Source organism: Thermobia domestica, chromosome 5, assembly GCF_964235325.1.
Source record: "Thermobia domestica chromosome 5, izTheDome1.hap1.1, whole genome shotgun sequence".
Classification (NCBI taxonomy): Eukaryota; Metazoa; Arthropoda; class Insecta; order Zygentoma; family Lepismatidae; genus Thermobia; species Thermobia domestica.
This window is the reverse complement of record NC_137458.1, coordinates 160,542,581-160,560,737: the sequence shown is the minus strand read 5'-3', so window position 1 is coordinate 160,560,737 and position 18,157 is coordinate 160,542,581. Positions and strand designations below refer to the sequence as shown.

Sequence of the window (18,157 nt, the reverse complement as noted above, 5' to 3'; positions counted from 1 at the left end):
CGGAGCTCAATGTTATAAAAGACAACACTCTCGTCACATAAAATGGTCTAGCTCGCTTAGTTTTTAAGATACAGAAATGATTTTGCTGTCAATGGAAAGAGGATATTTTCTACTCTATAACGATCATTTCGCACGAATTTTTGGAAAATTTAACGGTTTCATAGTTATGAGCCAATTAAGACAGATAACGAACCGAATACAACTAATTTTTTGGAAGAACTACCACCATATTTAAATATGGCGGCAATATCACAAGACTGTACCACCTTTCCTTGATTATGTTATCTATTACCAACAATTTGACACAAGAATGAAGTTGCTATCTTAATTTTGTGAGAAGATATAATTGCATTTTCCAAGAAAGGTGTTTAGTAACAAAATCCAAAATGGTGGCTCAAAATGGCGGCCAAATGGACGTCTGATTTTTGCTAATATTTGATATGTTGTTCAGAATGCTTTTTCCTACCAGAAAAACTTAAAAAAGCTTTTCTTGCAATTTGTTGGGGGTACAGCCCTAATTTTCCTTATATTTACTGCGACTATATATTTTCCTACCTTTTGTTTCTAAAATGAGATGTCTACAAACAAGCTAACGCTTTGCTCTATTCAATCAAATTTGATAAAATTTCAAATAAATGGTGTACGTGGACAGTAAAAGCATTTGGGAGCACAGATGCTCAAAAGTGTAAGGTTATAGGGGAAAAAATCTTCAATCATAAAACATCTACAGCACACATTGTGTCTTAAAATTGTTCAAGAGTCCATCAAAAATCGAATATTTCATGCAACTGCAATTTTCTTGACTGTATGATGAGTTAATATTTAACTTAGAAATTTTAGATACAAAAAATGGTCTGATGCTACGAACAGAGATGTTCGCTTTTCGGAAAATTAACGGGACGGGAAAATTAAATTTCTTCGTCAAAAATTCGGAATCGATTTGAGAACAACTGTTACACTGTTTAGACAGTATGTGAGTGACGACATTGTTCCAGATGATCTGAAACCGCTTATGAAAACAACAGACACTATAATCATATCAACAGCTGAATATGAAAGGTCACTTAGTGCAATGAATAACTCAACTTAAAGTGCCTTCTGTAAATAGCCTACTCTTCTTGAAAACTAATTGGTCCTTCGGTGGTACAGCTTAAGACAGAAAAAAATTGTGAAATTCTGGCTTGGAAAACGACACAGAAACGCAGACGATGTCAACAGCATGAAACGGAGCCAAAGTAACACCCAACCTTTAGGGATAAAACCATTATGGGGAATCTTAAACCAATAAATTTTCTGGCTAGTTATTTAAAATAATTTTGTAGATGTTTTTCCATTATGTTTTGCGTTTTATATTTTGCTGTGCCATATTCAATTGCTTGTTTCTTATGTATATGTCTTCTTGTCTTAATGAATATAAATGCCGTATTTTGAGCATAAACGTATTTAGGGGTTGTCTGCTGGGGGGCGGACCATCCAGGGGTCTGGAATTCTCTCAGTCGGGTGGGGATCCGGGAGTTCTCCCATGGTAAATTATTTAAAAACTGTTAATATAAAAACTCGATTTTTGAGCATTTTCGTGTGTCACTCTCTATAATAACAACATAGAGAGATATGTTTTATTTTTCTTAGAAAGTTTGGGCGTGTGCAACGCCTCTCCATGACCCCTTCCCCCGTAACTATGGAGAAGCTCTCCCATGGTTTTGAGTCACTATGTAAACAGAAATGCCATCTTTTAGGCAACATATCTTCACTGTATTTCAACATTTAGGTGGCCGGTATGCCGAGTCAAAATCGTAAAGAAACATACCGTCTCTGCTTCTTTTTCACTTCGAACACTGCGTATAAAGAAAATAAATATTCCCCAATAAGCTAGCACAAGTGTACTTCCACTCTTCCAAATAATAAATAAAACACTACCACAAAGATTTCATGAAAATAATTAGTAGATTTTAAATTTTGAACTATCTTCAGAATTTAAATCAAATCAAATTATTACAATCGAGTGATATTAATTACTTACCTGAAGCCATGATAACGTTGAACTTAATTTAGAAATAGTCCACGCTGATTCCACCGTATTTTCTCCTTCAGTTGTTCTATGATTGTATGCATATGCGTACAAGATGTCCACTAATCCTAAGTACGCATACTGCAGTTCGATTTTATCCAAAATATATTCTCTATTTGTCAGTTCTTTCATTTTGTCAAGGTCTTCACTATCCAGGTTCACTGTTCAGAAGACAACGATCATTGAGGCTTTCTTCAAAATTCACTACAACAATATATTGTGAACTACTCTATGCAACTCCAAGAAGATTTTACACCAAGAAGAAATTACTTCAAAAGAAAATTGGTTTGATGTGAAAATATTATTCACTGATTAAAAATGTTCCTTTATTACCTAAAATGTCTACTTTCTCATCTGTATTACTTCCATTGACTCTGCGGTCAATGTCACCATTACTATCTTGTAATATTTTTCCTTAAAAGATAATGTTTTGAGCTTGTTTTGTTACATTTTTTTAGTTTCTCTCTCTTCTTTACACTATTTTTAAGAACGTGTGGCAACACTCATTATAAAGAAAATCTTGAGATTAAATAATTAAACACTTCTACTCTTAAAATACTTTGATAACTTGAATATCTGTTCTTGTCTTATTCATTGCATTATACACAGTAAGTACACTAAACCAATGTATGAAGATTTCATTGGAATAATAACATATGCAACTACTTCTTGCTAGTGAAATAAACATAAGAAATTACGCAATTAAAAAAAACTAACAATAAAAATACGTTTCCATTTACAATTCTGTTTTCGAGAGTAAATAAATAATGCACACTACTATTTGTTAACCTGCATGTTTATTTAATATTTTTAGCATCTCTTTACAAGTTTTTAATTTAGTCTCCTTAGTTCTTAGTGACCGAGACCCACTGTTCAGGCAGTTCCATTCAAGATGACATTTTTGTTCAGCTGTCGAGTGGCTCGTATAACGGCGGCAGAAAGCTCTTCTGGAAATGAAAAACGGCATCCACGTATAGGTTCTTTCAAATTTGGAAATAGGCGAAAATCTGACGGGTTTCTATCAGAACTGTAGGGAGCATGAGTAACACCTTCCAACCGTATTCACGTAGCTTTTCATTTACGACATTCCCAAAGTGCGGCCGAGCGCTGTCGTGGACAATGAGGGACTCAGTCAATATACTGCATCAAGCTAATCAATGTGAGGCTCTCTAGGATGTCTCCCTAGGCAATCGTTTCACTGTTAAACACTTCCAAAAATTCAGAAACATCATATAATCAGTAAATATGGTATATCGATTACGTTGAATTTACTCTAACGCAGTTTCTCAAACCCTAAAGGCCAACTCACCACAATCAGCTTTTGTACATACATACAGTGTTTCACCTTACTTTGTTTGAAATTTAAGTATATGTCTTTTCTTACGTGGGAAATCAGAATTAAGCTCATGTTTTAATTTCTTTAACATTTGCATGTGTTATCCTGAAAACCCATTCGAAATCTTGATTTCATTTTACTTTGTATTTTCAACCTACCTTCCATTCCTGTACTAACAAGCTCTTCCCATGGAGCAACATACTCGAGAAACGGCTTGATGTACTCAGGCTCCATAAGGTCTGCCAGGTAATGGCCTTCACTAAAACTTTTATCTTCTTGTTCCCATCGCAAAGGTAGTCTTGCTGATTGTGCAGTCGTGTCTGGGTTCGGTAAATCAACTACATCATGTAATTCAGTCTGTAAAGGAAAAATAATTCAGTGTAAGCTCTATCCCTCGCCGCATGGAAGAAGAGACTTGAAGGAGGAATTTTTGTTCTGCTTCTCGCGGGAGAAAGAATGAGTCATATTGTTTCAATGGCAAGAGAGCACTTAGCACTAAGTTTTCACTAAAGGATTGTGTTCGCTATAAGACGCTCATGTATAAATTATATAAAAAAAAAAAAAAAAAAAAAAAAAACTATCTTAATGTACTTTAGTCTTTCGGAATTTAACAGTTAATGCATGGGAAAGGAGGAGGGGGGTAGATGGTACACTCTAATGTTTCACGAACTCCAAAGGCAGAACATAGGTGGAAATGTTAGTGTGTACACAAATGTTAATATTTCTGAATGCAGAGCTACGTAATGACCAAGCAGTTAACGTACGCGCTTTTCGTGTGAGAGACCCGGGTTCGATTCCCGGAGGAAGATCGTATCATTCGGATCCCACATTAAGCTGTAGGTCCACGTCTCGTACAGCCTAACTGCTGAAAAAGACACTAAACTCGAATTCAAAGGAATCAAAATTTCGGAGTGCATTGATAGTTTTAGATCGCACGATCCTCACTGGCTTCTTTTGTAAAATCAATTGTTAATCATGATATTTTTAACATATTCAAACATTTCAATACAAATAGAAGAAAATCAAATAAACTTTATGACACCGGTGTCACAAGATAAAAATAGAGTTCGTCTGGTTAGAATGTAAGAGATAGGTGGTAATATTTTGGAAAGAAGGAGAAATTAATGATTTAAGGTTAATACTCAACCATCAGTTAATTATCGTCTTTCGGAATACATACTGAAGAAAATATTGTATTTAATAACTCCTATCATATATTATGTTTTATTAGAACAAATACAAAAGAAATTAACAATATAGAAATATTAATAGTTTTCTTAGAGGGATCATTTTTACTAGTTCTAAATACACAATCTGCAATTCAATTGGATTTTTCTTTTCAATTTAAATCGTTATATAAGATACATACTACACATTAAATTGCTAAAAGTATAATCATTATCTACTAAAAGAGAAATCCCCGAGCAAATTTTATTGTGGAAACTATCAATGGATCAATGAAACAGCAAGAAATTTTGAAATTATTTGAAATCCAGTGTAAGCAAAAATGGGTTACGCACTTACGAAAAAATAGGTTTGCTTTATCAGAAAACTGTACATTAGTCACGTCATTTGGTAAAAGTGTTGTACTTATAAAAGATGGTGTGAAACTGTGTAATCGATTTTCATTCTGTATAAATATGAGAAAAAAGGGAGTGGGGTGGAGGTAGAGCTATTTTGTTTATCTTATTCTTTGTTCACAAATCCTAAAACTCCCGGTGAGAATGGATATTCTTGAAGTATAAATATGCATGCGAAGCCATATACAAATATCTAAGTGTTACACTTCTGATTTAAATAATAAGTATAAAACACCAATAAATAGAGAATAGCAAAATGTCAAAAATAAAATATCAAACTTTACAGAAAAATACGCTACATAAACGCGAATATCTATTGTTTTTATTAGCCTTCAGGTTAGAATTTTATAGTGGATTTACTCAACTGTTAAGTAAGATATGTTTAAGGCAGAAAACACTTAAGTAAATTCGGTCCTCGGTAAACTTGCAGAACTGAATGCATTTTGGCGTTCCTAATAGATATATGGTTAGTGAACGCGTCTTTAGAATGGATCAATAGGGTTCAGCTCCTGGTGTGATTGAGATTCTACGTTAAATAGTAGATATACGTGTTGGCTTTGAAAATGAATGATCAATACTTCTATTTCAATGCATCATGCAATTATTTTCATGTCCCTATTTTACAAGTTAATAAATGTTATAAATGTACAAGAAATGAAGCTAGTTAATTTTCCACCATTCGTTTCACAAGTACGTTGTATTAATTTCAAATTTCGCTCTTCGTATGGTAATGACTATGTAACCGAAGGATTTTTAAAGAGTAGATTCTGAAAATCAAACTGAAGAAATATGTTGAGCAGTGTTAGCAGTATGAATTGTTTTCCACTTCTTGAATAGTCTGAATTCTTTGTCTTAAGTAAAGTTCAATAAGTCTGTATGTAAGACATATAATAGATTATAGAATTATGTAATTCGTTGTTACTTTTCTTGTTATATTTGTCCCTCCCATTAGAATTTAAAGAATGCCTTCAAAGTGAAAAATCACTAGAGGATCAAAAGCCTGGAAGGGAGCAGACTTGAGGAGAGGAGAGGGAAAGCCGGTTTTGCTTCCATTTCCAAAGTGACTTCCCATTTATGCAACCCTGGAGCCATCATTGCGTATGATATATGCTTGAACATTATATAATTTAAGCTGTCCTGAATCTTCTTTCAGGAAGTAAACAAGATCTTATTTACCTGTTCAAATAATGCGACATTTAATAACAGCTTATCCAATTCAGCGAAATTCGTTTAAAATGAAGCTTGTCTAATGTTGAACAAGATTTTTCCCTGTTAAATTTCACTTAAATTTCACGGCACGTACATAAACATAAAAATACAAATTATCCACCGTAAGCGTATTCTATCTTGTATTGGAGTAATATGTGTCCAATTCCAGATTTGAAATCGAAATCTCAAATCACGAGGAAATTCTTGAACAAATTACAAGCGATCGCTCTTCTTCTGGGAACACGTAAATAGATGAGAATTTTCTCCTTTCGTCGTAGTTTCATATCTGGTAATCCGACGATTCTAACAATTAGTTCAGAGAAGGTACAATTAACTGCCTGAGTCCAATTCATGTCCACTGGTTATTATTTTCTTTATTTCTCTCTCTTCCTCATATATTAAGATCCCTTTCGAAGTATTTTATTTTAGGAATATGTTGTTTCAAGCGGTAAGTCCTCTTATTCTAAACACGTTATCTTAACGTTTTCTTCAGATGCTGAAGAGGGGTACATTTTGTACTTAATCTACAAAATCTCGCTTTTCAACATTGAATATTATTCCCTTGATTTGTATCACACCTACCCAGAAATCTTTAAAACATAAAAAGAAAACGAGCTACACTATCTTTTGCATTGAAAGTAACATTCGTATTTGATTAGAACAAACAGCTGGAACTTTAAGATTTTGCATAAAATTTCCAAAATAATTTGAGTTTAGGAAGGAATCTCTTACAATTTCGAAATAATCAATCTGATTTTTTTTTTAATTCAATGACAAAAATTTCACTTGCTGATTTTTACAGAATATCCATACCTGTACTCGCATATTGCTAATATAATATGGTTACTTTATCAAACAGAAGTTCTTTAGAAAATGCAATATAAATAAAATTACAAGAATTTTGATAATACGTCATTGTAAAATATGAAGGGAATAAATTATATCTTATAAATATAAAATTTTTGAGAGTTCTTATGACTTTTCCAGATGTTTTCTAGTTAATACACAACTTATTTGTGACTGTAACCAAATAGAGGTATGGCAAATTCGAATCAAGAAATATATAAATTATATTAAAAAATAAAGAAAGACAGAAAGAAGGTTTCCCACAAATTGTTCTTTAAATGTGCTTTCTTAATAGAAAACACCCTTGATTTATCAGTTTATTAACTTGTCATTCTAGCTGCAGCATAATAAAACCTCCAAACTTCTTCGATTTTCGACATTGAAATACTAAACGCCAAATTCAAATTCTGATACTAATTTTGAAGCGGGATAATTATTAGAAGGTTCACATATCTATCAGTGGTTTGAGTCGGATTTAATTGATGAAAACCTCCCTTAACATGTACTTATGTTCGTACCTTTACCTTGATTTTGCGATCCCTAATTATGAATGCTGTTCATTCTAGCTTTGGAATTATTCAGAAGTAATAAAATCTAACTAAAGTACACACCTATTATTACTAATGCAGGGTGTCTACTAAAATTCGAAAATGAAATTTCGTGACTTTTTTGTGACCTTTTCTTTCACAAACCATAAAATTTAGCAACATTCTCAAGAGCGAATTTGGGTGCGAATTGAGCCGAATCTTCATGTATGCGATAGAAGCGTGCTTTGCCTGCGATTTATAGCGTCTAAAGCCGACTAGACATTTTTGGTTTTGACGATTTATAGAACAAAATTTTCGTCTATACTTATATTTGTAGATTTAAAAAAAAAACAACCTAAATTTCGTGACTTTCTTGACTTTCGTGACCGACAGACACCCTGTAATGTTTGTTACAATTTCGGCAGTATATTACTGCCTTTACAAACCTATTATGAAAATACAACATAAGGTTATGTTACAAAAAATTAGAGGAAGTCACCCGTATTAACCCAATGATTCTTCCTTTTATTTTCAAGTTCTAAGTTTTTAATTACGCACGGAACTCAACTTTTAATTAAGTTCAAACTTCCATTCTTTAAATATCAACTTTTACTTAGGTAAACACATGTGTAATCATGACTTCGTATCTTATACTAATTATCAGTCCCAAGTAACACGACTCTCTTACATGCTCCGCAATCCTGGTATCAATATTTATCTTGGTTATTATAAGAAAGTTGTGCAAAAGAATAAATACACTGGCACTGTAAGGTTAATTATATCATTTAGTTAAGAAAAATGTGCCAATGGTTTCCGACGTTCATATAAACCTCCCCCTACGAAACGAACTACCGTATTTCTGAGAAAAAGATAGACACACACAATTTAACAAGATTGATAATACTCAAACACTCGTATGAGCGTATAATAACTAAAATTTAGTATATAACGGATATAATAAGAAATTACAAAATGGGAGTTAGATGAAGTAATATCTGGCAAAATTTGTCATTAAAAATAAGGTATCATTAATGAAATTATGAATCTTGATAGCTTTCAAAAGACGTATTGCAAACGAAATAAAAAATAAAAACAGATTCAATTTGCTAACAAGTGCACACAATTGTCGCACACTAAAATCATCAATTGGCAAAATGACTGAAAATTAAATACCACAAGTGTTTTGAAGACACCTGTTCTCTTATTTGCGAATCCATACTTCGGGTCTGTTGTACGAATTTCTGGTTCTTCCATAACCTTTTGGTCAACAAACCATTCGAACTCTGAATCATCTTCTGTAACTTCTTCACTGCCTGAAAATTTAAAGGAAAGAAACATTTTTTAAAAAAAGTTTATAATTATTTATTTCAACTAACTTTCAGAGACAGGTAACGGGACCAAATCATAAAACACACAATAACAAGTCCGTGATCCCTCTGGCCAGAAGAGGGGAAAGATTTTTTATTACTAAAAAAAGAAATAAACGAATTCTGTCTTCTTCCTTTCCTTCTTTTTCAAGCTCCATTCATTTTTCCTTCCCCTCTTCTCAAGGCCATGGGGTTTCTTGGGGTTTTCCCCGTGTCTTCCCACAATTTCTCTTTCTCTCTTTTTTTAACAATGGAAAAAGAAGAGAAAGAAAGCTGGTTAGGCCCATTTAAAGGTATCACCCCAGCATTGATTTGATAGAACTGACGAAAATCTTGAGAGAAAACGATCAGGACGATGGCCACCAGATGCAAACCCAGACCTAGCGATTGCAATGCAAGAATACTAATCATTAGATTTATTATCATTATTAGTTAGTTTTTGATCACATACTTCTGGTCTCGTTAAATGGGACTTAACAGAAAAAATCCAACAATGATCTTTTTTTTTTTTTTTTTTTTTTTATTATTATTATTATTATGTTGAACGACAATGTTCTGTAATCGTCTTATGCCTCTTCTACCGATTACACCTCTTCTGATATCTCGATCACTTCTTGGAAGAGAAGAACTTTTCTGATGAATGGGAGGTTCAATGAGCAGTTGAGGACTTCTTTGCATTGCAGACTCCTGACTCTCCATGAATTACAGTATGAAATCTTTGCTTATCTTGAATGACAATGTACGCTCAAATGTCACTCAAAGGACACTGCAGACTCTCCATGAGTTATAGTATAAGATCTTTGCTTATCTTGAATGACAATGTAAGCTCAAATGTCACTCAAAGGACAGTGCAAACTCTCCATGAGTTATAATATAAAATCTTTGCTCATGCTGAATGACAATGTACGCTCACAAGTCACTCAAAGGACAGTGCAGACTCTCCGTGAGTTACAGTATGAAATCTTTGCTCACCTATCGTAATCGTCTTTTACCGATTACACCTCTTCTGACATCTCAATCACTTCTTGGAAGGGAAGAACTTTTCTGATGAACGGGAGGTTCAATGTGCGGTTAAGACTTCCTTGCACTGTACACTCCTGACTCCTTTCGTCAAGGAATCCAATCGTTGGCTAAGCGACGGTCAAAGCATGTGTGGCTACAGCCGCAGACTACTTTGACAAATCCAATATCATAGTTTTCATTCTTCTCTTGCATGAAGGTGACACGCCAGCGGAGAGTTCAATCGCACCGTTTTAATAGGAAACTTCGACTCCCTCTACTTTCGACTCAAAGTGGATTTGCTTATTAATATAATGTATACGTAAAAGGTTTCAACTTTACATCAACGTTTGTTCGTTTTATGATGGTAACATTGTTTTAAAATACCCGAATCTATTTCTTTAAAAAATGGGAAAATAATAATGTTTCAAAAATTAGTTTAATTTACCCCTCTTACGAACGGAATTAAAACAGAAAAAAAGAAAGAAAAAACTGGAACCCGTGTTTGCTGATTTTCAATAAAGAGTTTATATACTTAACTTCACACCACCAACTTAAGCGAATCTTCCCATTAAATATTTTATGAATATACAATCAGAAATTTCATTTCCACCCCTTTAGGACCAGAAATTTCAAAAACGCTGAAGCACGCTCATTTTTCATAAGAAGTTTATGTGCCTAGTTTAATCTACCAAACCTTACGTACTCGTGAGATACTCTATTCTTAGCAAAAACCTTGCAACACTTTTACTCTCTTTTTCCCTAGAATACACATGTTCAGACAATTCTTCTATCCCTTGTTTCCGTGACAAAAGAAGTAGAAATAAATTTCACGTTTCTAGCTCTACTACTTTGCTTTGGGCATTGGTAAGTGAATTAGTCACTTCAATCTTTTAGATTTCTTCTTATATCTTACCCTGGTTCAACAGAGATATAACAATAGAAATGGAATAGAATAGAATATAGAATACAATACAACAGAAAACTACTAGGTATAACCAGAATGGTGGTTAAACAATATGAATGAAGACCATAGCAAGTATCTCTTTTTTATATGGATTTCCTAAATGGAGGAAACAATGTAAGTAGAGATTGAGTTATACTACCTTCTTTTTTAATAATCTGCGTAATTATTAATTATTAGGAAACTGTTTTTGCACCTATTCTATATTAAAAGTCTCTCATCAATAATGATAATTCATCTCTTCTGAGTCGCCTTCTATTTCTTTCTTTGAACGCTAGTTCATAGTTAGTTGTTTTTTGAATAAATATATTTTACTTTACCTAATATCTCCAGCTTCGATTCATTAAAAATCAAAATCCTATTTGCTATTCACAGGTAACTACTATTTAAATTTAAAACAAAAGACTATCAACGACAAAACGCTAGATGTATATATATATATATATATATATATATATATATATATATATATATATATATATAGAGAGAGAGAGAGAGAGAGAGACCAAATTAGGAGCATCTCTTTCAATTATGAATAATATAACTTTATTTTTTAAAATTATTTACTCTGTTTTTCATGGTTCAAATTTACTCGAATACATTGAATTATTTCTCATTATTTCCTTTAGGATATCTTTAATTGACCTGCAATCCCTTTTGTCTGTGAACAACTAAAATCAACAGAAAGTTCAAAGGCATCGAAGTTTTCATGACAGCGCACTTACCGATAACTTCTATTTTTGGTGCTTCCGCTGAAGTTTTTCCTTTAGGAGCAAGAAGAGAGGTAATCATATCCAATCCTTCAAAATGTTCTCCCTTGTTAACCTTAGAAACAGTAATAATGAAATTCCCACTATCACAGTCATATCTTCCCTTTGCTTTTTCATTGTCTTCAATGGCACCAGGCAGCGTCAACCTTCAAATCATAAGTAAAATGTTAATTGAAACACTAAAACTCTAGTAAAGCTTTAATGAACATTTAGAACAATTCTATCAGAAAACTTGTTCTGCGAACGACAAGGATAAAGTTTATCAGTGTCGTACGCAAGGTGGTGAGGTTTCCAGGTTTTAAACTCCTTCCTGAGCAAGATGTTATGCAAACAATAAACATTTACCATATTAAGATATTGACGGGGCTAGTAATCCTTTACTACTTCTGTAACAATCATGTCGAATGCCCTCTGTTTCTGCGGTGTTAGAATTGAAATGAATACTGATTTATATATAAAAATATCGGTCTCTTTCTGCTATAATTTAAATCCAAGCTTGGTAAACGCTGAGCATACCTTACTTTAAGTTATATCCATGACTAAGTTACACATAGATCTTGCGTCGTCTATAATCGTAATAGCGCTCGACTACATCTTTAAAATTATCTAATATTTTATACCAAAATCTTTGCTGAGGTGGATAATCTAAAAGCTCGTGGACGTGACGTAAAGCAACGTGCAGTAATAAAACTTCTCTCTAATTTACTGTTTCAAGTGTTAAAAAGAAATCAAGTGTTATACTTTGGTGAAAACTTTGCTTCTTAGAGGCAGAAAATTCATTAAGTCAGTATTTTGATGAACAATAACAAGTTCAAGGTGCACGTTCATCGTTACTTCACTCGATAAAGACAGTAAACGAACTCCGTTGATGACAACTGAAGAATTAACGTTGTTAGGAGTGAAATATACATAGCATTTTAAAATGCTATTCCATACAGAATGATATAGATATTTAGCTTTTTTTTTTTCACGATTACTTAAGACGATTTTTTTTTCTTTCAGGCAACGGACATCTATATATCATTAGATATATATTGGCACTTGATTTATAATATTACTGGAACTACTTTGAAATTTTCATTTTTCAATTATGGTGTTTGTCTTGATCGAGTTATATACAGTATACTCTTTTCATACAGGATTCAGATACCAGAATTATTCACTTATATATTTGAACTTTGTATTTATCACATATTATTGAACATTATTTTATTTATTCATTGGTTATTATATCCAGTAAAATATCACTATGCGAGGCAAGATCACTTTGGCATCGGAAGATGTGGACTTCGAGAAAGTGAAGATGGAAATCAATATTTTATAATTTTATCGAAAGCTTTGTTTCATGCACGAAACTTTGTTAGTTTTATATATAAAATGAGTATAAAATAATTTATACATCTACGAAAATGACAAATGCAATACAAAGCTTATGAAGGACAATTCTGTTTTAAAATAACAACATAACGTCTCTTAGGGCATGAAGAAAAAAAAGATACGAAATATGTTACTTAAATAGAATAAAACTATAAATTTAACACCTAGAAAGTCATATTTACATTTTAAAATATCTATTTGGTCTAGGAAGTAGTTCGAGCGGTTTTACAAAAGATGGCGTAAACTACCTTATTGTCCCATAGTTTTGTTGATCCAAACATGCGTTGAAAACTACTGTCATTGCGCATTTTGTTTAGTATATGTCAGTTGGTTGAAGCGGAAACAACATTTTTTATTCAACTGAAAATGTCATATTTTGTGCCTGATAAAGTGTTTTTGCGGGGAGTTCTTCTTCATTACTTTAACATGAAGAAAAGTGCTACCGAAAGTCATCGTATTTTGGTGGAAGTGTACGGTGACCATGCTCTACCTGAGCGAACGTGGCAGAAGTGGTTTGTACGGTTTAAAAGTGGTGATTTCGGCTGAAGACCAAGAGCGACCTAGACAGCCAAAAAAAAAAAAAAAAAAAAAAAAAAAAAAAAAAAAAAATTGAAGGTGAAGAATTGAGAGCATTGTTCGATCAGGATTCGTGTCAAACGCAGGACGAACTTGCAGAAACATTAGAAGTTGAGCAAACAACAGTTTCCAAACGCCTCAAAGCCATGGGAATGATTCACAAGATGTCACATTGGGTACCACATGGATTGAAAGAAAGAGACGTTGAAAGAAGAAAAACCATTTGCGAATTGCTGCTTCAAAGACAGAAAAGAAAGGGATTTTTGCATCGAATTGTTATTAGTGATGAGAAGTGGATTCATCACGAGACTTCTAAACGAAAAAAGACCTCCGTGAAGCCAGGTGAAAAAGATCCACCACAACCGAACCGAGATATTCACTGTGCAAAGGTTATACTGTATATATGGTGGGATATGAAAGGTGTGGTGTACTATGAACTTCTTAAACCTGGTGAAACTATTAATGGACAACGTTATCGACAACAATTAATGCGTTTGAAGCAAGCTCTGGCCCGAAAACGACCAGAATGGCATAACAGACATAATAAACTTATTGTTCAACATGATAACGCTCGACCACATGTCGTAAAACCGGTCAAAACCTATTTGGAAAATGTCGGATGGAAAGTATTACCCCACCCGCTGTATTCACCAGACATTGCTCCGTCTGACTACTACTTGTTCGATTGCATGATTAACGATTTGATTCGACAGCGGTTCACTTCTTCAGAAAATATCGAAAAATGGATCTCTGATTGGATTGCTTCAAAAGATGAGGAATTCTTTCGACACGAAATCCGTAAATTGCCTGTAAGATGGGAGAAAGTAGTGGCTAGCGATGGACAATATTTTTGTTAACGTATTCATTTATTTTGTTTTTGAAATAAAGCTTCAATTTTTGATTAAAAACTGCACGAATTAACTCCTAGACCAAATGCATTACGAAAACATTACTATTAATTTAACACCTACAATATTAAATAATTAACTGTCAAAAACCAAGTTAATTAAGAATATATGACCACATTTTTTCGTTTCGATTTGAACGTAGCTAGTTGAGCCGCTCCGTATTTTGTGGCAAGCTCCAAATGGGACAGACTGAAAAACTGATTAGTCCATTCGGAATATAATGAGTTATTAAAAGTTAAGTTTATTGTCAATTTCAGTTAAAAACAAAAATATTAGTACGTTTAACAATTAACTTCAGAACAAATTTTCCTAAGATAAGTTCCCTAGCTGGATAAGACGAATTCTCAGGAGGAAAAAAAGTGCGTAAGGTCTGACTACAGAGAATTAAATTCTATTTTAATCATACCAGTCTTCGTCGACAACGCTAAAAATGTTGCCATATGGGCCCGAGGGATTGACAAGGTAACTGCCTCGTTTGATTGCTTGTAAAGCAGTGCAGGTTTTTTAAAATTTAGAATCATATTTACCTAGAAAAACATTAGTAGAATACAAAAGGTCAAAATTGAATTTTAAACATCTTCTTATATGAATTTCTGAGGTAGATGAAATCTAAGTTGCAAAATAAATGAAGGGTAAGGGAAAAAAACGAGAAATGTCAATGTATGTGCTTTTTCGGGTGGTTTGTCCTATCTGTTGGTGACTCTTGGTACTATTTGACCATATATGCCATGCATACGTAGATGTAAAAATGTCCATGTAAAAAGGGGCAAAAGATGTAACTAACTCTATTCTTCTTACGCGCTTTCCAATATTAAATCGCAGTTTTCTCGAAAATGCAATTTTGTGACATTCCTTCTTTTTTCCCCTTACCCTTCAAATGTAATATGAAACTATTTTATTACATAAATGAAAAGTAACCATGTAAAATTTAATTTTATTGAATAAGCATCTTTTGTTTTTCATCAAACACAATTCTCTTCATAGGTATATTTGTGAAGACGAATATTTGATTTTTTTTTTCAATTGATTTATTTGTTAAAATGATTCACGACAGATTATTTCCTTTTCTATCTTGCTTCTGGGTAACACTGTAGATTTTTAATAGTTTTTTTTTTAATTTTATTTGGAATATCTGAAATAAAAAAAGTCTGAAAATTAAAATACATACCACTTAATGGAAACACTAACGCAATAATATAACTTAAGATAGGTAAAGTAGGTAAAAAGGAAAATAAATACACTATACACATGGTTTTGTACTGCATTGTTAACCGAGAGTACATAAGGAGGTTTCGTAGCTGGAATGTCACTTGAATAAGTTCCTCGAGTTCTGATTAATCGGATTAACTCAATAGTCAGTTGCTACTCTCTAAAGAAGTTTATTACAGTCTTAAATTCAATAAGTTGTTGAATTTTCCAGAAAACAAATGTAACAAATTTATTTTTTTACTTTCTTTCTTTCCTGAGTTTTAAGTTTCTTTCTTTTTTTAAAAAATATTATTACAAAAATTGGCCTTAGGATTTGTTTATACTAAATTGAATTTCTAAGAAATCACATTACAATTTTGACAAAAATTGGCGACCAGCTATCGGATTTACTTTGTTTAATTCAATATGTCGTCATATGAAATATATATTTTTACAATAAAACAGTGCTATATAGTTCTCCCAGTTGAGTTTGTGCAGTTGCTACTGAGCTTTTTCCCTCTTATTTTTTATTTCTTTTACTCTCCCTGAATAACCTTACATAGTATAATACATTTTTTCTTTTAGTCAATACTAAATTCAGTATTACATTGAGATGTCTATAAAACAATACTAATCTGTCGAAAGTTATTGTGTTGGCCATTACATTTTCCTATTTTGGTGTTAGTGAGTGGGAGATAAAGATGAATAATATGTTCTAAGCGAAAACCAGATCCATACAGGGTTCCTTCATATATACTACCGTTCTTTTTGGTGTCTCTAGTAAGTTTTGGTTAACATTTTTGCATTATCGTCTCATCTCATATCATGCTGTGTTATGAATGTCTTCGTGTACAGTATAATTACAAAGTAAAGCTCGCCAAGATAACACTAGTTAACAAATTTAAACTTTTTGTTTGTTACATGAGAAAAATCACCTGATCTAAAAGGAACATTTTGCGCTGAATTCGAATATGCACTCGGTTTCTCTCCATCACGTACAGTTTTCCCGTAACAGAGGGATTTTCGGGAAATTCCCTCAAAAATTTCCCTTTTTCAGATATTTTATTCCCCTAGCTCCTGTCCCCTTACATATAGTAACATAGAAATTATACCTAAGTATACCTTGATTTATATTTAATAAACCCTAAAAGTTTCGTAAAAATCGCTTTGTTCTTTCTAGAGAAATAAATATATTTGTATGTATACTGTGTGCACTGTTTATTGCACCTGATAGTAATGCTTTCAGATCTCCTGAGTTGGGGTAAAAACGATTTGCTTTATTACTATAAACACAGACATAAAAATGAATATTTACAATAGTCAACAACACACTTGTATTGCTCTCTGTAAATTAGAAACGTGTATAAAAATAGAATGTACTTCCAACGTATATTTTTTTAAACGTACAGTATATGTATATCTTAATACATATATATACAATTCTCCAAGTTTTTTCGTTTTGTTCATGAAATGGTTGTCAATATTTGTTATCAAATGTAACAGAATGACACTATGACTGATGACAAACATTATGAAGTGAAGGAATGGGAACCTAGAGTGAATTACGTACCTGGAGAATGCAACATCAAATACGCTCCTTTGGTAGATCCTAATAAGATATTACTACCGCCACTTCATATCAAGTTAGGACTTATGAAAAACTTTGTCAAAGCCATGGACACATCTGGTGAAGGTTTCAAGTATTTGCGAGATAAGTTCCCTAACCTGAGTGATGCTAAGATTTCAGCGGGAGTGTTTATTGGTCTCCAAATTAGGAAATTAATGCTTGATGATAGCTTTGACAGCAAGTTAAACAGTGCTGAGCTAGCTGCCTGGACAGCATTTAAGTGTGTTGTGCGCAACTTTCTGGGCAATAACAAAGCTGAGTTACACAGAAATCGTACAGGACATGATACAGAAATACAAAGAGTTGGGTTGTAGGATGTCTTTAAAAATCCACTTTTTGCACTCCCACCTCAGCTTCTTTCCTGCTAACCTAGGTGCTCTCAGCGACGAACAGGGGGGAAAGATTCCACCAAGATATAATGGCAATGGAGAAAAGGTACCAGGGACGATGGGATCCTTCAATGATGGGGGACTATTGTTGGGGTCTTGTTAGAGAATGCAACATTTCTTACAAAAGAAGGAAGTAGTGTACGTTTTTGTAACCCAATGGAAGTTTCATATATTGTGATAGTTTTGATTGTCTTTTCATGACCTTTTGGTACATTTGTATTATTGTTTATTGTAAATCGTCACACTTGTAAATTATATTGTATTATATTTTATATATGTGTTTGTGGTAATAAAGCAAAACGTTTTACCTCAACTTAAGAGATCTGAAAGCATTACTATAAGGTGCAATAAACAGTACACACAGTATACATACAAACATATTTATTTCTCTAGAAAGAATAAAGCGATTATTACGAAACTTGGAGG

The 18,157-nt window shown here is 33.0% G+C and overlaps 1 protein-coding gene across 3 annotated transcripts in view; it reads right to left on the bottom strand.

The window, feature by feature from the left end:
• The window catches only part of LOC145686213 (protein SHQ1 homolog), a 91,168-nt gene that overhangs the window by 62,235 nt on the left and 10,776 nt on the right, over positions 1-18,157 (bottom strand). For all 3 annotated transcript variants that reach the window (XM_081759267.1, XM_081759266.1, XM_081759268.1), the window contains exons 3-6: positions 11,622-11,812; positions 8,740-8,879; positions 3,563-3,761; positions 2,021-2,229 (exon numbers count right to left, since the gene is read on the bottom strand). In XM_081759267.1, coding sequence (XP_081615393.1) covers positions 2,021-2,229; positions 3,563-3,761; positions 8,740-8,879; positions 11,622-11,812 — 739 coding nt within the window. The remainder of the gene's footprint in view (positions 1-2,020; positions 2,230-3,562; positions 3,762-8,739; positions 8,880-11,621; positions 11,813-18,157) is intronic.